Raw genomic sequence first — 26,475 nt, 5'->3', positions numbered from 1 at the left:
GCGTATGACTAAAAGAACCTCTGAGAGAGAGGTAGAGCAGGCTCTGAAGGTTTTTTTTATCAAGAAATACCAGAAGCAGTCTTGGTCAGAAGTCAAGAAAAGACATGATAGGTCTCAGTAGTCAGAAACCTCAACTTCTAGGAGTCAGAAGGGAAAAGAGAAGTATGACAAGAGAAAAGTTCAATGTTACTATTGTAAGATGTTTGGCCACTTCGCTGCAAATTGTTGGTTAAACAAGTAGATGAAATCAGAAGAAACAAATATAACTAGAAGTTCTGATGATGAACATGTGCTATTAATGGCTTCTGATTATGATAGTGTGTCTCTAGAAGACTAGTGGTATATGGATACTGGTTGTTCAAACCATCTTATTGCAAATAAGAAATAACTGGTTGATTTTGACTCTAGGAAGAAGACAAATATCAGATGTAATGATGATAAGTATCTGAATGCTGAAGAAATGGAGAATGTTAGAGTGATTCCGAATAATGGCAAATTTGCGCTAATTCAGAATGTCTGGTATGTTCCTGGCATGAAGAGAAATCTGATGAGTGTAGGTCAATTAATTGAAAAAGGATTCTCAATTACCATGAAGGATGATCTTTTGAAAATGGATGACCGTAATCAGAAGATGATTATGGAGTCAAAACATGGAAGGGATAGAACATTCAAGGTGAATGTTAAAACTGCAGACTCTAAATGCCTTAGTGCAACAAGTGTTGTGAAGGAAAATGAGTTGTGGCACAAAGAATTTGGTCATTTGAACTTAAGAAGCTTTGGGCATCCGAATTTAAAGAAATTGGTATGTGGAATTCTTGCAATTAAGAAACCAGAAAAGTCATGAAATGTGTGCATGAGAGGGAAGCAACCAAGATTGTCATTTGCATTAGAAGTAGCTCCAAGAGCAAAATATGCTTTGGGAGTAGTGCACTATGATGTGCGTGGACTATTTACAGAACCTTCACTAAGAGGGAATAAATATTATGTCTCATTTGTGGATGAGTTCACAAGGATGACATGGGTATCCCTTATAAAGTTCAAACACGAGGTGTTTGCTGGATTTAAGAAATTCAGAATCAAGGCTGAGAAACAGAGTGGTCAGACTCTGAAGATTCTTAGAATTGATGGTGGAGGTGAGTATAACTCTACAGAGTTCAAGAAGTTTTGTAAGGAGAATGGAATTGAGCATGAATTGATTGCTCCATATACTCCTCAACACAATGGTCTTGCTGAAAGGAGAAACTAAACTTTGCTTGATATGATAAGGAACATGCTGAAGAAGAAGAAAAAACTTCCTAACACTTTGTGAGGAGAAGTTGTTTCCACTGCAACATATATGCTCAACAGGTGTCCAACCAAGAAGATGAAGAAAATTGTTCCTTTTGAGAGGTGGACTAGAGATAAGCAAAGTGTGAGTCATTTAAGAGTATTTGGTCATGTCTGTTATAAATACCTTCTAGGTGCAACTAGAAAGAAGCTGAATGATAGAAGCAAGGTGATGTTACTAGTGGGGTATCATAATACATGTGCTTATAAGCTTTATTGTCCATTCACTAATAAGGTTGAAGTAAGTAGAGATTTTGTTGTGAAAGAGTCAGAAGTATGAGATTGGAGCAAGTCTCAATCTAACTCCGGTGCAGAGTTAACTTCTGAAGATATTGATTCTGATTCTGAAGATGAGTTAGAGCTTGAAAGTGATTCTGAAAGTGAGTAAGAATTAGAAGGCGAAATTGATTCTAAGGAAGAATATGATTCTGATCCAGATTCTGATGGTGATTCAGATTCTGGTGATCCAGATTCTGATGGTGATTCAGATTCTGGTGGTAGTCCAGATTCTGGGAATATTCCAGATCCTAAAATGGTCATGCTTCTGAAGGCGGTACTTCTGGAGTTCCATCATATGATATTGTTCCAGAATTAGAAGGTTCTGAACAAGTTCAAAGGCCACAAAGAATCAAAAATATTCCGAGAAGGTTTGTAGAGTTTGACATGCTGTAAGATACTGAAGGAGATTCTGAAGGGAAAGTTATTTAGTGTGCCATGTTAGTAGACTTTGAACCCGTGAGTACGGAAGAAGCTCTCAAGCAGAAAGTCAGGCTGGAGGTCATGCAAGAAGAACTTGATTCCATAAAGAGAAATAAGACTTGGAAGCTGACAAAACTTTGAAAGAACAAGAAAGTCATCAGTGTGAGATGAGTTTATAAGGCGAAGCTAAAGCCAAATGGATCAATTGGCAAACACAAAGCAATGTTAGTTATAAGAGATTTTCTGTGGAAACCTGGGTTATATTACTTTGAAATGTTTGCACATGTAGCAAGACATGAAACAATCAGACTGGTGATTGCGATAACTGTTAACAAAAATTAGCCTTTGCTGCATTTAAACGTGAAATCTGCACTTCTGAATGATCCATTAGAAGAAGAGGTTTATGTGTCACAACCTCTTGGATTTGAGAAAAATAATCAGGAAGTGATGGTGTACAAATTACACAAAGTTTTGTATGGACTAAAGCAAGCCCCTAGAGCTTGGAATCTGAAAATTGATTCATTTTTCAAGAACCACGAATTTCAGAAATGTGAGATGGAGTATGGTGTCTATGTTCAATATACTTCTGAAGGAAATATGATTCTGGTATGCATGTATGTTGATGACATATTGCTTAAGTTTAAGAAGGAGATGATGAATGAGTTTGAGATGATTGATATAGGAAATATGGTTTATTTTCTAGGGATGAAGATTATATACTCTTAGAAATGCATAGTTTTACATCAGCTGGAATATGAACTTGAGCTTTTGAAGAGGTTTGAGCTATTGAATTGTAAAGTTGTTGTCACACCTGCTGATACAAATCATAAATTGGATTCTGATTCTAATGATGATGATGTAGATGCGACAACGTTCAAGCTGTTGGTAGGGTCTCTGAGGTATTTGTGTAATATCATACCTGATATTTGCTATGCAATTGAAATTGTGAGTAGGTTTATGAGTAAACCGAAGTGGTCTCATTACCAAGTTGCTGTCAAAATTCGAAGGTATATAAAGGGAACTCTGAAGTATGGAATTTTGTTCCCATCTGGTGCTGAAACTGACTCGGAACTTATGAGTTACTTAGATTCTGATTAGTGTGGAGACAGAGTTGACAAAAGAAGTACTTATGAATACTTGTTTAAGTTTCTGGGAAGTCATATTTCTTGGTGTTCCAAGAAGCAACCAATTGTTGCTTTGTCAACCTGTGAAGCAGAATATATTGTAGGTGTTGTGACTGCATGCCAAGCTATGTGGCTTCTGAATTTACTACAGGATCTGAAGATCAAAATAAACAAGTCTCTGAAGCTGATGATTGATAACACGTCTACAATCAGTCTTGCCAAGAACCCAATGCTACAATGGAGAAACAAACATATTGAGACTAAATATCACTTTCTGGGAAATCAGTTTCAGAATGGAGTGCTAGAAGTTGTGCAATGTAGCACTCAAAAACAGTTGACAGATGTTCTGATGAATGCGATTAAGACTGATCAATTTCTCCGTTTGAGAGATGAAATTGATGTTGTTAGTTTTGGTTAAGCTGAATATGAATTAAGGGATGATATTAGAACTAATTCATTTTCAGGAATTTGATGACAAAATTTGTTAGAAGGTATTTTAGTATTTTCTTTAAGTCCCACTTGTATTTAAGCAAGCGATTGGTGTGGATATTATTATTCCTTTTGTATTCCTTTTTATAGTGTGTGACAGTTGTTTTGATTATTGACTATCAAATGTAATTTTTAACTCTAATCAAACATTTGTCACATTCACAACTTATATGGAGAAACAAAAAGTTAAATTTTTTATATTATTACGGAAAATTAATTGATGTAAATTAGATATTTTTTAAAAATGTTTTTGCGCATTTTTTTAATATATCTGATCAATCCAACCCAAACCAACCCGATATTTCTCGGTTTGAATTTTATTGAAAAAATGTTCAAATTCTATCAAAACCAAACCATATAATTTTGATCGATTTGGACATCGAATTCTCTCGAAACCGAACCAAACTGGCCCATAAACTGGCCCTCAAACACCCTTAGGATTGCCTTTGATGATATTTTAAGTGGATTCCCAGATTGGGATCCTAATTGTCACATTTCTCCCTATCCAGAAGTGGTTATTAGTGTACATGTTGAACACTAGACCAATAACTAAAACAACAAAAAAACTCTTACAATCTATTATGTATAGAGACAATACAATGAAGAAAGGCATTAAACAATTTTACCTTATTAGCCTATCCACACACATGAAAAATACACGACTACAAATTACATGCCTATGAATTGCTTTTGACTAACAAACACTTCATAGAATTGTTTACCAAAACACTAGTATGAAAATAATTGAACCACATTCTAAATGACTATAAAAAACAACTGACATAAACATTTATGATTAATTGAGAGATTGAAACAATTGACGCATGTGCATCCCAGAACTCTATATAGGAATAGACAATATAGTGATATTATTCTGCACAAGCATCCCAGATAAAGATACAGTGCCAAAAATTCTTAACTTCATTATTTCCTTTCTCTCAAAAAGATAATCAAGACTCTGTGATACCAAAGCATAAACAAAAAAGTGTGGAAGCCTTTTATTCATTATCATAGTTCCAGTAAACATTCACCGTCATCTTCAACATGTAGCCCTCCATTTCCTGACGGTACTCGCCAATTTTTTTCATTTGAATCTGTTGCGAATTGGCTTTGCTGAAGGTACTTCAAGTCATTGCTATCATGCTGAACCCTCCCAGTAATCTCTAAACACAGTCCCTTGTTTAAACCTTTGTTTGATTGCTTACCTTTGTTCACTTGCCTATCAATAGCAGACTTCTTAGTGAAGCCCAGATCCACAAAAACTGGCTGAATCTTAAGAGTTGGGTTTGGTTTAATGCGGTTCACTTCTCTTTCATCTGGTGCACGTAATATTCTATTGTCGGACTTTGATTCTGAAACTTCATCTTGATTCAGAAGAACCTGAAAGATATAATTTACAATCCAAAATGAGACAACAGATACTCTGCATTATACTTTGTTTTGCAGTAAACAATAACACAGACAAAGATATAAGCAACAGTGGGAAAAGTAAAGAAGAAGAAAAATACATCTAAAACTTCTAGTTTAGGCTGCTATTCTAAAATTGCATAGATTCACTATAATTAAACAAATAGGATCCTAAAATACTTAATGCATGTTACATTCAAAACTTCCATTCAGTAAAAATCACAACCAATATGTAAATCTGGTTATCAGTTAATAAAAATGTGAGTCCTACCTTGATTCAATACAGCATAGAATCCTGTTGATAGAATCCCTAGTGTGTATCTATTTTGGACATGAATCGTGATTTATTCTGATGCATCACCATCTAAACTAAGTCTAACCAATTGATTAATGCTCAAGTATTGAAATACTTTGAGATTCGTTTACCGTAAATCAACTTGTAATTTTTCTTGTCACTTACTTTTACTTAAGAATGTTATCCTTTTATTAGTAACGTATCTTACAATTCATAATAAGATTCGATTAATGATTCACAATATGAATCTAAATTCGATAACCACGATAACATTAGATACATAAGTAGATCCCAAAACGTTCACACAATGAAGACGTCCGTTTCCAATCCTACTATAAAACTCATGCAGTAGCAAATCAAACCAGTAATTTTAGACAAGACTAAAGTAGAAACCTTTCGGCCAACTAGGTCAAAAGTCACAACAACTTTATTCCGTTTTGCTCGTTCAGCTTCTTCCACCTCTTCTTGTTTCTTCTTCAATAGTTCTTTCTCCTAAGAAAGAAAGATAAAATTGAAAAAATCCAAATATGTCATAATAAGAAAATCAGATGACAAGTTTTAAACAAAATACAATACCTCCTTTGATAACCAAGTATTTCCATCAAGCTCATAGTAGTCACTTTGGTCATCAATAACTGTTGTACGAGCTGCGGCATTTCGGTCATAATCGACAAGCCTCTTTGCGTAAGCTTCAGCAGCAGCCTCGGCATCTGATAAGGGAGGCAAACTTTCTTCCAGACCAGCATATGAGCTGCCCTCTTTCAACACAAGTGCACCACAAAAATTGCAAGGCCCTTCTCCTTCTTGCTCACAAACGATTTTACCACATGATAAGCAATTGCTGATCAGCATGTGACGACGCGCTTGACAAGAGCATGGTCTTCCTTGCTGGAACACAATCGATCCCTTGGCTGCCTCAGCAAGTGAAATAGTTTTCCCAGCTTTCTTCTTTTTGGAACTCACTTGGTTTCCTTTTTGTGATGTTTTTGATTCACTACCTGTAGCCGGAATCCCATTGTCCTTACTACCGCCAACAACATTTTTGCTGGGTTCTGCATGGTCACTGCGGACAGTTACTGCTTTCGGTGTTCTCATCGATTTCTTAGACCCACTAGCAGATGTTTCAACTGCAGGTGGTTTGACATAGGCATGTAATGTAGTAGTTGGAACATCTGATTTAGTGCTAAATTCTGAGTGACCTCTCCGTCTTAGGTATTCTTCAATCACAGGTTTCCCTACTTCTTGACCAATAATATTCTGCAAAGGGATACAAAAATAAATTTTGCAAGTTAAATGTTCTGTTTAGAGGTAACAAGATTCCATTCACCAATACAACAAAGAATATGCTGCAATAAGGCCCACCACAAATATTCAAATATGAAAGCATAGTAAAGATTTTCAGAAAGTCCATCCTTTAAACATCAATTTATGTCCTCCTAAAAAACAATTACCAATTTAATCAAGAGGTACTAGCATGACTAAGTTTTAAGGTTTGTTTACTGGGATGGACCTAAGAACCTAAAACAGACCATCTCACGTCCTTAAAATAGGCCCATCAAAGGGCAACAAGCAAATCAGGCCTAAATACAATTTTTTGGTCCAGAAGAATTCAAATAACTGAGATAAGGATAAGATCATATCTTGATTCTGATCCGCGAATCATGGAAAAACGTTCAAACCCTTATCAGATAAGGAGACATGCTTACGGTTTATTTAGGATAAACCAATCATACGGCAATAATTGCAGCATTCCTCAAACCATAAAACTACTATAAATAGGAGGTAAACCCCCAAGTATGATCTCTTCATCAAGTCTACTAAAACCCCGCTTTAAACAGCGCCCTCTTACGTCAACATCAGAGTGCTTTGCAGGTACCCTGGCATTGGAGAGGCAGCAGCATGAGTGCACCTGAGGGTGAAGGGTCCATCACCTTCACAAGTCAGGTGATCAGCTCTGTGTTCCCAATAAAGAACAGTTTCCAACAAGCCGAAGCGTTTACGATTTTGATATATGAAACTCAAAGTTATAACCAAAACAATAAGTAAACCAGAAACAACAATTATGCAGTGAAACAAACCAGACTTCAACTAAACAAAAACTGCCATCAATAGCGGTATTTAACGCAAGTAGTTGGTGTGCAGAGTCCAGATTAAGAAAAAAAAACCAACAATAACGATAAATTGATTAAATTCCACAAAACAAAATTCGTCATTAACATTAATATTATACCACTACTACAATTTCATAGACTAACTCAACGATTCACTGAAAAAGAGAAGTGGAAAAAGGAAACGAGGGTTACGTCAAGGTACTCTTTAGCATCTCGTGGCTGAGCAAGATCACAGTAAGAAACAAGCCCTTTTATAATCTCTTCATCTAAACCTAAACCCAAACCAGTTTCGATCTTAGAACACAACTCCACCAACGCTTTCTCCAGCCACTGTCCCGCCGATTCCATCTCTCTCTATCTCTCTTTCTCTCTCTCCGCCGCTACAAAAACATAAACTTCAATCTCGCACTTCGCATCCAAACACCATTCAGATCTCGCCACGTGGACCCTTATTTAATGACGTGGCAATCGTTTCCACTAACAAAAACAAAACGCTTCGTTTCGTTTTCATTTTCATTTTTCAAATTGCAGAGCGATGTTCCGTTTGCAAAACAAACCTGAAAACTGAAACACTGTTGGAATGATTCGTGCGTTGCTTCCCAAACATGTTGCCGCTGTAGTAAAAGTACAAAAAGACCCTCTAAAAGCATTGGAAATGTTCAACTCAGCCAAACATGAACAGGGTTTCAACCACACTCTGTTCACCTACAAATGCATGCTTCAAAAGCTTGGCTTCCATGGTAAATTCAACGAGATGGAGAATCTTCTCTCTGAGATGAGAGCGAATTTAAACAACACGTTCTTGGAAGGAGCTTACGTTGAAGCCATGAGACTCTATGGAAGAAAAGGGAAAGTTCAAGAAGCTGTTGACACATTCGAACGCATGGATTTATACAACTGTGATCCTTCTGTTCATTCCTATAATGCCATCATGAACATTCTTGTTGAGTTTGGTTACTTCAACCAGGCTCATAAGGTTTATATGAGGATGATTGATAAAAGGGTTGAATCAGATGTGTACACATACACCATAAGGATCAAGTCGTTTTGTAGGACACGTAGACCTCATGCTGCTCTTAGGTTGCTTCGGAATATGCCTTTGTTAGGTTGTTTTTCAAATGCTGTTGCGTATTGTACTGTTGTGGCAGGGTTTTATGAATTTGATGATAAAGTGAAAGCACGTGAGCTGTTTGACGAAATGCTTGAGTGTTCTCTGTGTCCTGATGTTACTACTTTTAATAAGCTTGTTCATATTTTATGTAAGAAGGGTCTTGTTTTGGAAAGTGAGAAGCTTCTTAATAAGGTTTTGAAGAGAGGGCTTTCTCCGAATTTGTTTACTTTTAATATCTTTATACAAGGGCTTTGTAAGGAAGGTTCTCTTGATAGGGCTGTTAGGTTGTTGGGTTGTGTGTCGGGGGAAGGTTTGAGGCCTGATGTTGTTACTTATAATACAGTTATATGTGGGTTGTGTAGGAATTCGCGGGTTGTTGAAGCTGAGGAATATTTGCATAAAATGGTTAATGGTGGATTTGAGCCGAATTGTTTCACGTATAATAGTATTATTGATGGATACTGCAAGAAGGGGATGGTGGTGGATGCAAATAGGATTCTGAAAGATGCAGTTTTTAAGGGTTTTAAGCCTGATGAGTTTACCTATTGTTCATTAATTAATGGTTTTTGCCAGGATGGTGACCCTGATCAGGCCGTGGCCGTCTTTAAGGATGGGATAGGTAAAGGTTTAATGCCAAGTGTTATTGTTTACAATACTTTGATTAAAGGGTTATGTCAGCAAGGACTAATTTTGCCGGCTTTGCAATTGATGAATGAGATGGCAGAAAATGGTTGTCACCCTGATATATGGACTTATAATGTAATCATAAATGGCTTGTGCAAGATGGGTTGTTTATCTGATGCTAATCATTTTATAGACGATGCTATAGCCAAAGGGTGCATCCCAGACATATTTACCTACAATACTTTGGTTGATGGCTATTGCAAACAGATGAAGTTAGACAGTGCAATTGAGTTGGTAAACAGAATGTGCAGTCAAGGTATGACTCCTGATGTTATCACATATAACACTTTGTTGAATGGGCTCTGCAAGGCTGCGAAGCCCGAAGAAATAATGGAGATTTTCAAGGCAATTCCGGACAAGGGATGTGCTCCAAATATAATTACGTATAACATTATCATTGAAAGCCTTTGCAAATCTAAGAAAGTAAATGAAGCTGTAGATTTGCTTGGGGAAATGAAAAGCAAGGGCTTGACACCTGATGTAGTTAGTTTTGGCACATTGATCACCGGGTTCTGCAACATTGGGGATCTTGATGGTGCTTATCGGTTATTTAGAGGGATGGAAAAACAATCTGATGTTTGTCATACAACTGCAACCTATAATATCATGCTTTGTGCATTTTCAGAACAACTCAATATGAAAATGACCGTAAGACTCTTCTCTGAGATGAAAAAAAATAGCTGTGACCCAGACAACTATACTTACAGGGTCATAATTGATGGCTTTTGCAAAACGGGAAATGTTACCCGTGGATACAGTTTTCTGTTGGAGAATATTGAAAAGGGATTTATTCCATCACTGACAACATTTGGACGGGTTTTAAATTGTCTTTGCATGGAGCACAAGGTTCAAGAAGCAGTTGGTATCATCCACCTTATGGTACAAAAGGACATTGTCCCAGATACTGTGAATACAATTTTTGAAGCTGATAAAAAGGTGGTAGCAGCCCCTAAGATTGTTGTAGAAAATTTGTTGAAAAAGGGACATATAACTTATCATGCCTATGAACTACTATATGATGGTATTAGAGATAAAACGATACTTAAGAAAAGAAATCCAACCTGGAATTCTCTTCGCCGTGGGGCCAGGTCATCAGCTGTTGATTAGAAGATAATTTGAAAAATGAGGATTCCTGATCATATGCTCGTTTCCGACTTTCAAGGATCTTTGTTGCTTCCAGTAGACACCTTTTACTTCAGTACAGGTAATTTTCCTATTTATAGTTATATTACTGATTCATAAGTCGATGAAAGTTTGTTCACTCTTGCTATATTAATTTTCACATTTCATGAAAGAACACTACCTGATTTCAGGTGTTGGTATATCATACATTTTTCTTCTACACCACATAGTGAACTGAAATGTCTCTAGCAAATATGTTTAGAAAATGTCGATTCTTGATACTATACTTGGTTCCAACTTCCAAGGATGTTTGGAGCTTCTGGTAGACACCTATTATCGTGAATTGCATGACTTGCGAACATGAAGAATTTCATGTCAGCTAGTGTTTGGTTTGTCAATAAGGTGGGTGCTTTCAAGCCCAATGTTGTCAAGATCACATGAAAGTCATCGTGCTCGAGCCTATCAACTGCAGTATGCTATTTTGTTTATGTGGATATGTCAATAATGATAGGACCAATTTCATTGTAAGTAACACGAAAATCATCAATTTCAGGACAAAGGTTTGCAAGTCGCAATTGACTGTCACAATGGCACACATGAAGAATGAGGAAGAATGACACTTCACCCATACTTACATCTTCACACAGAAGAAAGATAGGTACTAATTACATCAGAACTGCAAATATAATCTGTGTTTGTGTATAGATAATGTAAGCTTCTTTTAAGTTTTCATGACACATGTAGTCGCTGATGGTAGAATTTTAGTTTTAGACTTGGAAAGTATACCCTCCCCATTAATTCATAGTCTTCAATTTCCCCATTCCTATTTTCATTTTCATATTGGCAGGTTTACTCCCCCATACAGAACCCAGAATGGTTTTTCTTCAGAGATATCAGACCAAGTTTGCATCATCTTCAGGTCAAAATGATACTTCTTTTGCGTAGTTGCAACTTGCAAGCGAATCATGATGTGCAGTGTCTCGATGTCAACACGCGCTACTTCTTTCAGATTGTTTAAAATGTTTTGAAGATTCGGAAAGAGCTGGCATCAAGGAGCTTTGAAAACATGCCTCTTATTGTATAATTGAAACTGGTAGAAACTCATAAGTGTCTTCTTGTATGCATTTAAGTTATTTAAAGCAGTTCTTGTCTACTCTCTTTCTGGTTTAGTTGATAGTCTCCTTTCTCTTACTAGCTCTAGAGAAATGGATAACCATGAAAGGGAGAAACAAAACACCTTATCTTAGTTTTAGAGCATTAGCAGGAACTTTTTGCCTTTTTTGTATTTCATCTTATTAGAGTGATGATATCTAAATTATAAAACCTGGATGTTACCAAGAAAGATTTTATAACATTAATTTCTACTATTAAAATTATTTCATTTTTTAGTATAAGAAAATATATTTATTCCAAACAATATTTTCAACATTCTACGACATATTTTAATTTTTTTATCAAAATATTTCTAGATTTTTTTTATCTTTACTAATAAAAAGTCTTGTGCATTCACACAGATCGCATTATTATTAATTCGGACGTATATATGGATAAATAATAATGGTGAATCAATGTATTTATAATTGATAGAATAGATCATATTCAAAATACATCAAAATTTAAAAATTTAAAAATAATTTAAGATAAAAGAGAATTTGAAGATTATACAATAACTTTTCAAAAAATACTAATAACGAAATCATGTTCTATGTCATGGATATTAGAGAAAAGAATAAAGTATGATCTTCTCTTGATGCATGTCATGGATATTAGAGAAAAGAATAAAGTATGATCTTCTTGATGCAATCAGCAAATACATATGTGTGTCCGCATGAGTAAATGTGACTATGCATATTTGTGATAAAATGTTTATCAACTATATAATTCATAATATATTGAAACAAACTCAAAATAGATTGACATAAGTCGAGCAATTTACAGAATAATTTAAAATAATATTAAATAATTAATATTCAAAAAATCAGTGACACAAATTGCTACATATGGTAAAATGAGTTTGGCTCCGTCGAACATGTCTGTTTTATCTGTATTTTTCACAACGCGTTTTGCTTGTATTTTTCACGGCGCGAGTCTAAATTTTCCATCGTTCGCATCTCATATTATGTCTGTCCCACCTATTATTTTTGCGACGCGAACATTAACAAGAGAAACATGAATTTTTGCAAGTTTTAAATTTTATGGAGCCGTGTATGTCAGGTCCACCTTGCCCCACACTCAATTTTTGGCGGGAGTCAAAAATATTTTAGACCAATGCTATTTGTTATATTTTAATTTTTTTATCAAAACATTTCTATATTTTTTTAATCTTTATTTGTTAATATTTATATCCTAAATCAAGAGAGAATAAGAATTCAAATGTTTTAGATACTTTATTTTTCAAAGTGTTAGTTTAAAATTGTTGCATTCAAGAAAATGACTAATTACATGTATTTCAGTTATCACCTAACATGTCTTTTATCTTTTTAATATAATATATTATATGTAGCTCATATTAGAGACACTAGAGCAAAATTCTCTGATCAATTTAAAGTTAAGGAAATGTTTAAGAAATTAAAACAAAACAACGATCAAATTTTATCTTATTAAGTATTTATTATCATCCATTACATATTATCAAATTATGTTTCAATGTTTTATTCAATACTATATTTCTATTCAATATTGTATTTTTATCTAATTCTTTAATTTTAAGATATTTTATGTTAATCTTTTTAATAGTTTTTAAAGTCATCTTTTACATTTAATTATTTGATTTATATTCATTTGATTACTCTCTGTATAACATAATTAATTAAACCTATTTTCAAAGCCTAATTTTTTATATTAAAAACAATTTTTTTGACAAAATTTTAAACATTTAACAAATTACGGAAAAAGAAAAAGGTAAATTTTTATAAATCTGTCTATAGAGGCGTGGGGGCTCGGAGAAATATGTTGTTTAAAAATAGTGGCGTGGCGGGGGAGAAGGTAGCAAGAACGAAGTTTACTATGAATTATGAATATGAACGTTAGCAAGAGGTTGGAAGAAGGTTTGGTTTCATTGTTGAGCAAAAGCACCACCACCCTCAAAACATCCAAACAAACTCACGCTCATCTCTACGTAACTGGCCTTCACACTCACCCCTTCTTCTTCGGCAAGCTCCTTCTCCAATGCGCAATCTCCATCTCCGACCATGCTCTCCAATACGCTCTCCGTCTCTTTCACCACTTCCCCAGCCCCGACACTTTCATGTACAACACCATCATCCGTTCACTCTCTCATTCTTCCACCCCTCTCACTTCCCTACAACCCTTTATCCAATTACTTCGCCACCCCACTCTCTTCCCTGATAGTTTCTCCTTCGCTTTTGTACTCAAAGGGGTTGCTAACTATGGTTACTTGAAGAGACCCGGCATTCAGTTACATTCTCAGGCTTTTCGTCATGGGTTTGATGACCATATATTTGTTGGAACGACTTTGATTAGTATGTATGCTGAATGTGGGTGTTATGTGTCTGCAAGAAAGGTGTTTGAGGAAATGTCTCAACCGAATGTTGTTGCGTGGAATGCTGTTGTTACTGCTTGTTTTAGGTGTGGGGATATGGAGGGTGCTTGGGGTGTGTTTCAAAGGATGCCTATTAGGAATCTGACTTCTTGGAATGTGATGCTTGCGGGTTATGTTAAAGGCGGCGAGCTTGGGTTTGCGAGAAGAGTTTTTTCTGAAATGCCGATGAGAGATGATGTTTCTTGGAGTACTATGATTGTTGGGTTTGCTCAAGGTGGTTCTTTTGATGATTCTTTTGGGTTTTTTAGGGAGTTGCTGCGGGAGGGAATTAGGCCGAGTGAGGTTAGTCTCACTGGGGTTTTATCTGCTTGTGCTCAGGCTGGGGCGTTTGAGTTTGGTAAGATTTTGCATGGGTTTATGGAGAAAGCTGGGGTTCTTTGTATTGTTTCGGTTAATAATGCTCTCATTGATAGTTACTCCAAGTGTGGAAATGTTGATATGGCTAAGATGGTCTTTCAAAATATGCCTGTTGTGAAGTGCACTGTGTCTTGGACATCTATGATAGCAGCACTTGCAATGCATGGTCGTGGAGAGGAGGCCATCCGACTTTTTCATGAGATGGAAAAGTCTGGATTTACACCGGACGGTATCACGTTTATATCTCTCCTTTATGCTTGTAGCCATAGTGGTTTGGTTGATCAAGGGTGTGCTTTGTTTTCTAAGATGAAGGATTTGTATGGAATTGAACCTGCCATTGAGCATTATGGTTGTATGGTTGATCTGTATGGTCGAGCTGCTAGATTGCAGAAGGCCTATGAATTTATATGTCAGATGCCAATTTCGCCTAATGCAATCATTTGGAGGACCCTCCTCGGGGCTTGTAGCATTCATGGTAACATCGAATTGGCAGAGCTTGTGAAAGCAAGGCTTACTGAAATGGATCCAAACAACTCTAGTGACCATGTACTGCTCTCAAATGTTTATGCTGTTGCAGGGAAATGGAAGGATGTTGCTGGCATAAGAAGAACAATGATTGAGAAGAGCATGAAAAAAACTCCTGGTTGGAGTATGATTGAAATTGACAAGGTCATTTATGGTTTTGTGGCAGGTGAAAAGCCTAACGAGGTTACAGAAGAGGCCCATGATAAACTGAGAGAAATAATGTTGAAACTCAGAACAGAAGAAGGTTATGCGCCTCAGGTAAGAAGTGTTTTGCATGATATTGAAGAGGAAGAAAAAGAAGATTCAGTGACCAAGCACAGTGAGAAGCTTGCTGCAGCTTTTGGAATAGCAAAACTTCCTAAAGGAAAGGTTTTAAGAATAGTGAAGAACCTGAGAGTTTGTGGGGACTGCCATACTGTAATGAAGTTGATTTCTAAAGTCTATCAAGTAGAAATTGTTGTGAGAGATAGAAGTCGCTTTCACTCATTCAAAGATGGATTTTGTTCCTGCAGAGATTACTGGTGACAGAAGCAAACAATTAGTTGACTTGAAATGTAACAATAGAACTTCTGGTATCATTCATTCAAAGTACAAGACATCTATCGGAAGTATTAAAAAAAGTGAAAATGATAAGAAGCCATGCCATAAAAGCTAAAGAGGAACGACATGAAAATTGAGGTATTCACCATGTAACTACAGGCACAGGCACAGTCGCAACGCAACAAATTTCCAAATCCTGTCTTTACCTAAAGAAAATCAGACTGCGCCTACTATCAAACATTCATGAAAAATGTTGATGATGCCACAACCATGGTCACATCACATCAGTAACTATGTATTTCTCCAACAGGTGAACCATATGCTAAAAATGAGTGGAGAGTTAGAGGAATCTATGATTGGAGAGGCAGACCAGATGCAGATGCACCTGAAGCAAATACATCAATTGCAACATCAACTGTAAATATCAAGTCAACTACCTCCCAAGTAGCGTCTGCACATGCTTCTGCAGGTGCTGGTATGCTTCCATCCAAATCATGCTACAAGTTCTCAAGTTTGTTCCTGGCTTCAATTTTGCCAGTTGATTCTTATATTATGCTCAAATCTGTAAGCAGTCCCCAGTTTCTTGTTATTTGAGTATTGGTCCCTATTTTTACACATTTCACGGAGTGCAGTCCTTACTTCCAAGTTCCAACCAATTCTGATTGCAGAAGTAAAACTATCAATTTGAATGATATGATCGTTTATTCATATGCCCTATAGGTGCTCGAGTTTTTTTATTCTAGTTTCACTAAATGGTCCCAATATTATACTTTAAATGTGTAAGTATAGTTTATAGTTATTTGGATTTTGGTTCTTATAAATTATAAATTGTTCGTATTCCAACCCTTCTGGCTGGATTACTTGATTCACACAGTTAACATGGTTTCCTTGCTATTTCCAGTAAAAGGAATTTTCTTCTTTAGACACTGCACAAACTTGAAGAAGAGACGCCATCCTTAATTTCCTTACAGGCCTTTATCTATTCGTACCACTATAGATTTGAGCATAATGCATTTGCCGCTATAACTAAATTCTATTTTACGGTTTTGAACAATATTGTCATTGAAGAAATTATCGAATCAAGTCACAGACTATATCATTCTCTTTAAGACGTTTTGTGACACTGTCTAAAATTATGTAAAACAATAACTCAACCACGCCGCCTCTAGGATAAAAGAATCCAGTTCTATACTCAGGTCAATTCTATACTTTACGATAATCAATTTAGAAATACAACTTATGATGGTTTAAAAACTAGTCAAATATGGTATAAATACCACTACAATATCTGGTATATAGATTAGTCATAATAATTTTTCAAACAATGAAAAATTTAAATAATTCTCAAAAAGATTTAATGGTCATTTGACCACTCAATAATTTCTCAATTAATGAGAATTTCAATCAATTCTCCAAAATAAAAAATAAAAGTAATGCTTTATAATTTCTCAGAAGAGGAAAGGGGGAGAAGTTGTTGCTTCGACAATTCGAAAGACTCAAAATTATGAGAGTGAGGAAAAAAAACTCAAAATAAATGTTTGGTGTATTTTGGAATGAAAGATGTGAATTCCTTGTATTGTGGATTATGTTTAGTGTATACATGTGCACTTGATATCAATCTGCTCATAAGGAATGACATTTAAAAGTTGAAAAGCGCATCCTTAGATACCTTCATGGTACATCTAAGTATGAATTTGGTTTTCCAAAGGTAGCGATTGTAGTTTGGTTGGTTACTCCAATTCCGATTTTCTGGTTGCAAATCGTACAGAAAAAGTACTAGTGGAACTTGCCACATATTTTTAAACTCATTAGTTACTTGGAATAGCAAGAAGCAAGTCTTCTTTGCTTTGTCAACTGCCGAGGCGGATAATGTTGCAGTCGGTAGTTGTTTTGCTAAAGTTTTATGGCTCAAACAACAACTACTTGACTTTGATATTAAAGTTCAATGTATTTCTATGATGTGCGATAATACTAGTGAGATTAACCTAACCAAAAATCCAATGTTACATTATCGTACTAAACATATTGAGATGCGTCACCATTTCCTACGAGGCCATGTTGAAAAAAGCGATGTCATTTTTAAACATGTTGATAGCAAAAACCAACTTGCCGATATTTTCACAAAACCTCTTGCGACTGAGCCATTTTTCAATATTCGTGGGGATTGGGCATTCTCGATATCTCAAATCTTGCCTAATATATTTTGTTGCATGCACTCTTTACATTTATTTTAACCTTCATTCAAAAGTTTTATTTCATTTGAGTGCATCCTCCGTCTATCATCCTATGAGGTAATATCATTCTCAATTATCTCTTTGTTCTTAAGTTTTCATATAATATGTTGCTTATATATGACCCTTGTATTTGATTGTATGTTTATGTTCCATCATTGTGTGATATATTTGATGTATGATAAATTTCATGTTTGTTCATTTCCAAATATTTTATTGATAATCCATGAGTGTTTCAATCTACATGTTTATAGTGACGTCATGTTTGATTTCATCATCATATGTATTTCATGCTGTTCTTTCTTCAAATTTGAAGTATTTTTTATGGTATTAGTGTTTAAGCACGTTCTTTACACATTCTTACATGAAAAATATCATTTTTGCATTAAATTTTCTAAGTCCATAATGAATGTATCGACACAAGCATCCTATAGGTCGACCCAAATGTTTTCCTCATTTTCTTTATATATTCTTACTCCATTTTTTTTCTATTCAAACTTCTCCTCATTTTCTAAGTGAACCTAGAATATCTTTTCCTCTTTCCATAAAATATCATCCTTCTCTATTTCCAAAAAGATTTACTTGTCTTCATCTAATTTCTTCTTCTTAGTGTGATTGGAATCAACCTCTCATAGAGTGGGTTAGTTGGGTTTTTCTTTTTTCACTTAAAATCTTGATACTTTCATTCACACATTTTATCAAACACCTCGTGTGCATACCATATAATCCGAAATTCATGGCACCCAAAGTGAACAAGGGAAAGAATGTTGTAGGCACATATTCATCCATCCCTATCAGTTCTCTCTCACTTATACATCACTCTTGTTTGCTGATTTTGAGAAATCTTTGAGAAATAGAATTGTAATGAAGTAACGCGTATATGATCCTGCTATTGTTGCTGAATTACACATTCTGGAGATTGTTGATCTTATGGATTTTCAAGAGATTAACAATGTTTTGAAAGTCTCCATAGACTATAATGAAGACTTGATAAGGATATTCTATGATGGGTTAGAATCAAGAGATGCATGTTCCCTTCATTTTAAGATGGGAAAAAATTCCTACCACTTTGTGGAAGACATGTGAAGGGAAGTATTTGGTCTTTCTATGCTCTTTCATAAATTAACTTTTTCTGATCATGATTTTCATCCTAATTTTTATTGGATGAGTCATTTTAACTTTTCTCTATGATCACCTAGGTTAGATGATGACTTTGATAGATTGTCAACAGGCTTATTGAAGAGAGATCCTTGTGTTCTTCAATGGATTATCATTCATGTGTTGCGTCCATGAAAAGGAGGTCACTCTCAGATTGACCAAGCTGAGGTACATCTTCTATACATTCTTCAGAACAAAGTTAAGCTTAACTAGCCAAACTACTCTGTGTCAAGAATGTTAGATGTTAGAGATTGTAATAGAGGGTCCTCCTTATGTTACACTTAAATAATTTCAAAAATTCTAAAGCACTTTGGTATTGACGTGCCAAATCTTCTATGCATCTCTCTTATACATGCTCAATAGTTTAACAAGAGCACTATGTTCACTATGGGGTACCATTGGGATAATAATCTTAAGGGTTACTATTATTGCATAAAGGGGTCAAGTACGCTTATTTACAACTATGATGATCCTGTTGAGTTTGCTACAGTTCATGTTGAAGAACAACAGGTGGAAGACCAAGTTCACCATGTGGACACAGACATGGCTGATACTCACCATGATGATGATTATGCTTGGCTACGTGATGCAGAGCAACATGAAGACCCATAAGGGTGGGGTCAGTGGTAACATAACTCATGGACCCAACATGGCATGACTTATGGTAACTACTCTGGTGTTGGCTCAAGTGGTGAAGAATCCTCCACATTGTTGGAAAACATGCGTGTTGAGCAACATGAGCACCATGAAGAGGAGTCACGTAGGAGTGACACGTTTGAATCTGCTCAAGAGGAATGCTTCAGATTGGTTCATGAACATATGATTTCCCAAGATAACAATTTTAACAAGTTTTCGATGTATGCGATGAAGCAGTTTAATCAGATTCGTCAGGACATGGGATTCAACCATGGTTCAATTCAAATCGGCATCAATAACATGATTCATGACAAAATGAGAATCACCATCGCTATCAACATTTCTACAGGGAAATGTGTGATTTTTTTGATGCCGAATATGGAAATTATGGTGTCGCTTGGTACTTGGGTAGGAGACCTGAAATTAGGGATCATAGAGGTCGTGGTCGTGATCGTTAGTTGATTTTCATTATGGACCAAGTTTATTTTGTATGAATTTCTGTTTTCATGTTCTTATGTTTTAATATCATGTTGTTATATTGTGACCTTCTTATGAAAAATTTGTAATGAACTTCATATCTTTTGTCTGAATTGGTTGTGTATTTATGTTTATGCATCGCTTCACTTTGACATAATTCTATGTGAGTGCATGTTATAGTTGAACAATTTATCTTTGCAAAGCCTCAACGTATTTTATATGTTGTTGTATATTTTCATGATGCTTCTCATATTTTCTGGCTTTGCCTCTTTTTGATGTTGTCAAAGAGGGAGAAGTTCATGCAAAGACCTAAGTAAACTCTAACGCACATATTTAGGGGGAGCTATGATCAAGAAAACAAATGCTTCATAAGTTACGCCATCATCAAAGAGGGGGAGTATGTGAGTGCACTATCCTCTTAGAAATGTTTTGAATGATGTCAAAACTAGGATACTTAGTATTTGGGTACATTGAACCTTTCTCTTCTTGTCTAGATGTGCATTTTCATCATAGGACATTAAAAACAGGTTAGAATCATGTTTACAAGTCAAAAAATGAGTTTTATGTGAAAAATAGTGCTTTGGGTCAACACATACGTGTTTTGGGTCGACCCAAACTAAAGGCAATTATTAAAGAATATTACTGCCTTGTTTGGGTCGACACATCATGCCTTTTTCTCGACCCAAAGCTCAAATGGGTCGACCCATAACCTCTTGGGGTTGACTCCAACTAAAGCTTTTCAAAACAAAAACAACTTTGCCTTGTTTGGGTCGACTCCTATGCTGCTTGGGTCGACCCCACTCAATTTTGGGTCAACCCATTCTGCTTTAAGTTTTCCAACTTGTAAATTTTGCTAAAAATTTGTTTTGTTTGTTATTTTTCTACACACATACATACATATAAATATGAATTCATGCATCATTTCTCAAAAATTGAAACCAAGAACATACAAAGAATTTTCTCATCATCTTTAACCTTTTCTCTTCATACATTCAACAATTACACATAATCATTTTTGTTGAGTGTCATCTAGATTAGATTGATAAGGTCCAATTTAGGATTTCCGTAATCAAATTGGTTTGAGTATTTTTTGGGGGTTTAATTGATAAAACCGATTAGGGTTTTTCCTCCAAGATCAAGGAGTGATTTGAGTTTTTTTTGTACAAGATTTCACAACAAGGATTTAGTCGAATGAAAGCTTTAAAGAACGAGGTTATGTCAAAGGAGTAGTGGTAACCAGAGGATTGACTTGGAAGTCTTGGGTAACTTGATCTTGCTTAATATCAATGGGAGATAAGAAGTTAGGAACAACATCAAACATATGTTTTAGGGGTTTGTATTGCTACTTTTTCTCTTGTATATAACTCTTGCAAAGGTTAGTTACGTATCTCAGTTTTATTTAGAATTGGGGGAAGACGTACCCATATTGAGGACAATTGGGGAACTGCCTAAACAAATCCTTGTGTTCTCTCTCTCCCTCTCTCTCTCTCTCACTCTCTCTCTCTCTCTCTCTCACACACACACACACACATACACACACACACACACACACACACACACATACACACACACATACACACCTACACACACACCCACTTTTTAAATTTTGATAATACTCTCTCTCACTCACTCTCTTTACATTTTCAAAATTAGAATTTTGTTTGTGTTGAAGTAATTCAAACTTTTTTGTAAGATAATTGAAATCTAAACAATTGCAATTGGTTTTTCCTATCTTCAACACAAAGGAAAATCAACATGGTGTTTATTGCACACAAAGTGTTTGATAAATTGTTTATGTCAAATTTTGGTTCCTAATTCATTGGAAATTGATTACAAAGTGTGACATTATTCAAATGATTACTTTGCAAAACATATTTATTTACTTTCTCATCATTGGTATACATTTTGTTACGATTTAAATGCATATTCGATTCTTCCGATTATAGTTCGGGATAGACGAGTGTCGATTCAGAATTGCTTTTGCTTACCATAGTAAATATTTTCAAAATAGAATTTTAATTAAAGAGAATTTTGTTTGTGATCTATTCACCCTCTCCCCCTCTAGATCATTTCCCTCGTCTAACAATCATTTATGAAGAAGTGTATGTCAAACAATCCATTGGTTTTAAAGACCCAATTCACCCAATTTTTGTTTTTAAACTTAAGAAATCACTTTATGGACTCAAACAAACTCCACGAACTTGGTATGAGAGATTGAGTAATTTCCTGTTAGAAAATGGCTTTCAAAAAGGTCAAGTCGAGACCAAACTGTTTAGAAAGAATCTGAATAAGGAAATCTTAATTGTCCAAGTTTATGTTAATGACATAATTTTTTGATATGCTAATGCATCTTTTTGCAAAGAATTTTCTGAGACTATGCAGGCTGAATTTAAGATGAGCATGATGGGGGAACTGAAGTTCTTCCTTGGAATTCAAATCAACCAAAGCAAATATGGAGTCTATGTTCATTAGTCAAAATATACTAAAGAGCTTCTGAAGAAGTTAAAGCTTGAAGACTGCAAAGTTATTAGCACTCCTATGCATCTAACATGCAATCTGAACAAAGAAGAAGAAAGCTCCAAAGTCTATCAGAACCTGTATATACGTATGATTGATTCCTTACTCTACTTAACACCTTATAGGCCAAATATTTTGTTCAGTGTGTGTATGTGTGCAAGATTCCAATCAGATTCTAGGGAGACTCACTTAATTGTTATTAAGAGAATCATTAGGTATCTGAAGGGAACAACTAATCCAGGGTTGCTTTATAAAAAATACCTAGATTACAAGCTAGTTGGATTATGTGATGCTGACTATGCTAGGGATAAAATTAAAAGGAAATCCAATAGTGGAAACCGTCAATTCATAGGTGAAAACCTAATATCTTGGGCTAGTAAAAGACATGCAACTATTGCTTTGTCCACAACAGAAGCAAAACACATCTCAGCTGCTAAATGCTGCACATAACTCCTTTGGATGAAATATCAGTTAGAAGATTATCATATTAGTGGAAACAATATTCCCATCTTCTATGATAATACTGCTGTGAAATTCTGGCGTAGTCAGTATTCAGATGTTCTACTTCAAGTCACGACATCTGATCTAACATTGTACCTATTACAGCAAGACAGTTATTACACTCTGTACTAATGTGCACCTTTTCACAGTGTCACGACCTCTCCTTCTATGTCATCCTAGAAAGGAGGAACCCTTAGTTATGTGCACCATAACCTTCACTTCTGTTGTTTTCCTACACAGATATCAGCACGATGTCTCAATCCTGTTTTGAACATTATCTGTTACATTGTTCCAGTTTGTTGGTCATGTACTTGTATTTCCTAAATTAAAGGTTGTAACAAGTTAAACTAATCTTCACTTATTAAGGAGCCAACAAATAGATTATTTGTCAGGTTCATTAATTGTAGCTTAGTTGTTAGTTTCCTAGATTTTAGATCAGCTGGTGAATAGCCTGAGAAAAATCCTGAAACAGAAAACTAATCATCCAACAATTTAGCATATGCAGTCATGAGTGAATGTCACAACATTCCATTTGACATCCAAGTCCAGAACCATATGCTAAGTCTGTTTGGTTCCTGAAAACAGACTGTGCTAAATTTGCTGTACTGTAAAAGACCAACCAGTCTCTACTTCAGTATCAGCTTACAGGAAGAACTGTCAAGGCATCCAGTTTGACAGTTTCACAAAGATCCTTTTTGGCTAGGTCTGGTGTGCTTTTGAACTCCAGACTTCACTACATACTGAATTGAATTCATCAGCTTATTAAACAGTATGTGCTGTTGTTGATGAATGTCAAAACATTCTGATTGACATTCCAACAGAAGGCTATGTATCAGGTCTGCTATTATCTTGATGAACAGACTGGAATACATGCTTAGTTATGGCAGACATGATTATATCATACAGAAGGAAAACAAACACAGGAAATTGTTAACCCAGTTCAGTCCAACATGACCTACATCTGGGGGCTACCAAGCCAGGAAGAAGATCCACTATTAGTAGTATCAATTCAGAGTTAAACTCCCCCGTTTACAACTCATCACTTAATCCCTACCCAATGCAATATATACCTAGGAACTCCTAGATAGAAACCTCCAGTTTCCATTCCTATCACTACAAATACAATGTAATGTGCAAACACCTTGAACTTGCTTCACAGCTTCATTCAAGAACATAATTACTCTTGCCTACAGGCTTTGAGTAACAAACACTCTCAGGTTTACCACTGAGAAACACATGGTAACCTTCCCACAGATTGGGAGGTTTACCTTACACACACCCCTAAAAATTCATTCTAAGAGGCTTACAAAAACCAGGTTACAATCAGCTATTTATAACCTAATCACCCAACTGGATTTGGGCCTTCAGAAATTGCAGCAGACTTGTTCTTTGCTGTTACAACTTCAGCAGAAAAATTCTGCTACAAACAAGGTCTTCAAGTTCCTAATCTCTCTCCATATATATCTCCATATTTAGAGCCTATATATATTCTGAATTAGTCTTCAAGGCCTTCACAAGGGAGTTAGGATATTCACCAGATATCCTTGCTGATCCCATGACATATACTGAATTAATTAATTCAGTTTCCTACACATGTGCGATGTCACAGACCTGACGTCGTGACATCGTACATGACATGTTGGTCCAGATGTTGAATTTCTTCAACCCAACATATTAAAACAACAGAGATGATTACATTATTTGTTTTCTAAAATCTCTGCCAATCCTAAGGAATCAACAATCTCCCCCTTTGGCAAATTTTAGCTAAAACAAATAAGCAATATACTTGACAAAACATCCCAATTTGGGAATGCTCTTCATCTCCGTCATTGGCTCCACCACCACAAACACCACAGTTGGTGTACATGGGGAAGAAGAGGGACAATACTCAGTTGTACCAGAACCCTTCCCCTCAACCGGAGAGCTTCCAGAAGAATATGTAATGCTGAGTACATAGACAATGTAACTCAGATCACAAGGCACAACTGTCTTCTTAACTCAGATCACAGGACACAAGTGGAAACCCCAGTTGGTGGATTTTGTGCCTGATGCCAACTTCTGTTTGCTGCCACATCCACAGTTGGCTTTCTTCTGGTATATTCTCAGCCCTAGGACTGTATTTCTCTCCCCCTTTTTAGCTAAACATTTGTAAAGGAACCCTTCACAAAACCAGATCCAGGCGCAGCTTGCCCAAACCTTAACATACCCCATGATTCTGAGAATGGAGTGTTTTTCTTGTGAGAGGAAGAGGGCTATTGCATCCTTTAAATAGTCCAGCCCGTGCCTAGGAATTTCCGGTAGAAATAAATGCTTGGTCAAGATGCATTTATTTTTGCTGAGAAACAGTCAGAGACTCACCAACAAAATCTCAGACTATCTTTGAATACCTTTTATAGCTCTTGACTGTTTCTTTTCCAAAACAGCCGTTCCAGTGCATGGAGACCATTCCATATATGCAGTCAGACACGTTGCACTCGATGTCTTAACATTCCTGCATTCAGCCAGTATTCAACAAGACCTCTGTCATACCTCCAGTAGAGACTTGACACCTAGCACTGCTACAGCCAACTTTTCACACTCTGTTGATGGTTACTCCCCCTGTACCACATAGCTGTAGCCATCAGGCTTATTCTGGTTTATCAGACTTAGCCACATCACCCTCATAATTTCAGAAGGAATTGACAGCAATGTCCAGGGTAATGTCATGACATCCGGTCAGACATTCTTCTGCTCACTCAGCCTTGACATACATCACAGCATCCTGATAACTATCTAGTCATCTGAGAGCACATAGACCACAAGCTTGGTGATTGCTTGCAGCACAAAGGCACAACTCCCCCTGTCATGGACAACCTACTCTCTTGGAGGTCACACATATCCAACATGGTTGGACCTTCACCTTCTCCCTGATTCAAAAGGAACTCAACCCACTTGATGAATGGAAAACATAAGACTCATCTTCATGTCTTCAAGAGCGCACCCTCTGTTCAACCCTCTTGGTTGAACACATCCACACTCTGTGTCAATCTCTCTTCTAACCAGAACAGAAAGCCATTTCACAAAATGTTCTAACATTCGTTAGGACATCCTTCACACATAATAGGGAACACCATCTGATAGTCTTCAAATATCACTGAGTCGCCAGCTTGATCAAGAAGACCCCAGACATAAGTTGGGACATACACCTTTTCATCCCATTACATGAGATAATCTTCCATAGATGACTCAGAACTCCTACCACAAGCTCCAAGGGATGAATAGAAAACACCTCCTTTAGTCTTCAACTTGCTACTTTTCTGCTCAAAAGTAATTTGTCTCAGACTTTCCTCAAGAATAACCAGCTGCCTTATGTTGATTATCTTGATTCTTCGAACTCACTTCTGAGATAGACCAACTGCCACTGGTTGATTACCTCCTTCATGAATCCTCATATGAAAAGGTCAAATGCTGCTTTTTGACCTCCCCAAGTTTATCAGACTTCTCCCAAAGATATTCTGACCTTCCAAGTGAGACTTGAACTTCAAGCTTTTTGAAGTATCCAATCTACAACCCTGTAGACCTTTCTATCTCAAGTTGATGTGCCACTTCACCAACTAAGAATCT

General features: G+C 36.1%; 3 protein-coding genes across 7 annotated transcripts; 2 read left to right on the top strand and 1 right to left on the bottom strand.

The window, feature by feature from the left end:
- Positions 1-4,416: 4,416 nt before the first annotated feature.
- LOC127073801 (uncharacterized) lies at positions 4,417-7,847 on the bottom strand. The gene is made up of 4 exons (XM_051015029.1): positions 7,644-7,847; positions 5,917-6,597; positions 5,734-5,832; positions 4,417-5,018 (listed from the first exon to the last, which is right to left on the bottom strand). Exons 1-4 carry the CDS (start codon positions 7,797-7,799, stop codon positions 4,647-4,649), a joined length of 1,308 nt encoding a protein of 435 aa, XP_050870986.1. The 5' UTR covers positions 7,800-7,847; the 3' UTR covers positions 4,417-4,646.
- Positions 7,848-8,031: 184 nt separating this feature from the next.
- On the top strand, positions 8,032-11,722 carry LOC127073799 (putative pentatricopeptide repeat-containing protein At1g74580). Of its 5 annotated transcripts, none has more exons than XM_051015027.1 (4): positions 8,032-10,450; positions 10,674-10,770; positions 10,922-11,026; positions 11,216-11,722. In XM_051015027.1, exon 1 carries the CDS (start codon positions 8,032-8,034, stop codon positions 10,351-10,353), a length of 2,322 nt encoding a protein of 773 aa, XP_050870984.1. In that variant the 3' UTR covers positions 10,354-10,450; positions 10,674-10,770; positions 10,922-11,026; positions 11,216-11,722. The 5 variants fall into 5 exon arrangements, with proteins under 5 accessions (XP_050870984.1, XP_050870982.1, XP_050870981.1 ...); XM_051015025.1 differs by having other exon boundaries at positions 10,674-10,839; XM_051015024.1 differs by having other exon boundaries at positions 10,560-10,770.
- A 1,585-nt stretch (positions 11,723-13,307) lies between these two features.
- LOC127073800 (pentatricopeptide repeat-containing protein At1g74630) lies at positions 13,308-16,062 on the top strand. Its single transcript, XM_051015028.1, has one exon. The coding sequence runs from the start codon at positions 13,382-13,384 to the stop codon at positions 15,335-15,337; it is 1,956 nt and encodes a 651-aa protein (XP_050870985.1). The 5' UTR covers positions 13,308-13,381; the 3' UTR covers positions 15,338-16,062.
- The last annotated feature ends 10,413 nt before the right edge of the window (positions 16,063-26,475 follow it).

The sequence above is a fragment of the Lathyrus oleraceus genome, chromosome 4 (assembly GCF_024323335.1).
Source record: "Lathyrus oleraceus cultivar Zhongwan6 chromosome 4, CAAS_Psat_ZW6_1.0, whole genome shotgun sequence".
Taxonomy (NCBI): Eukaryota; Viridiplantae; Streptophyta; class Magnoliopsida; order Fabales; family Fabaceae; genus Lathyrus; species Lathyrus oleraceus.
The sequence above is the reverse complement of the archived record's forward strand: the minus strand, read 5'-3'. Positions and strand labels throughout refer to the sequence as shown.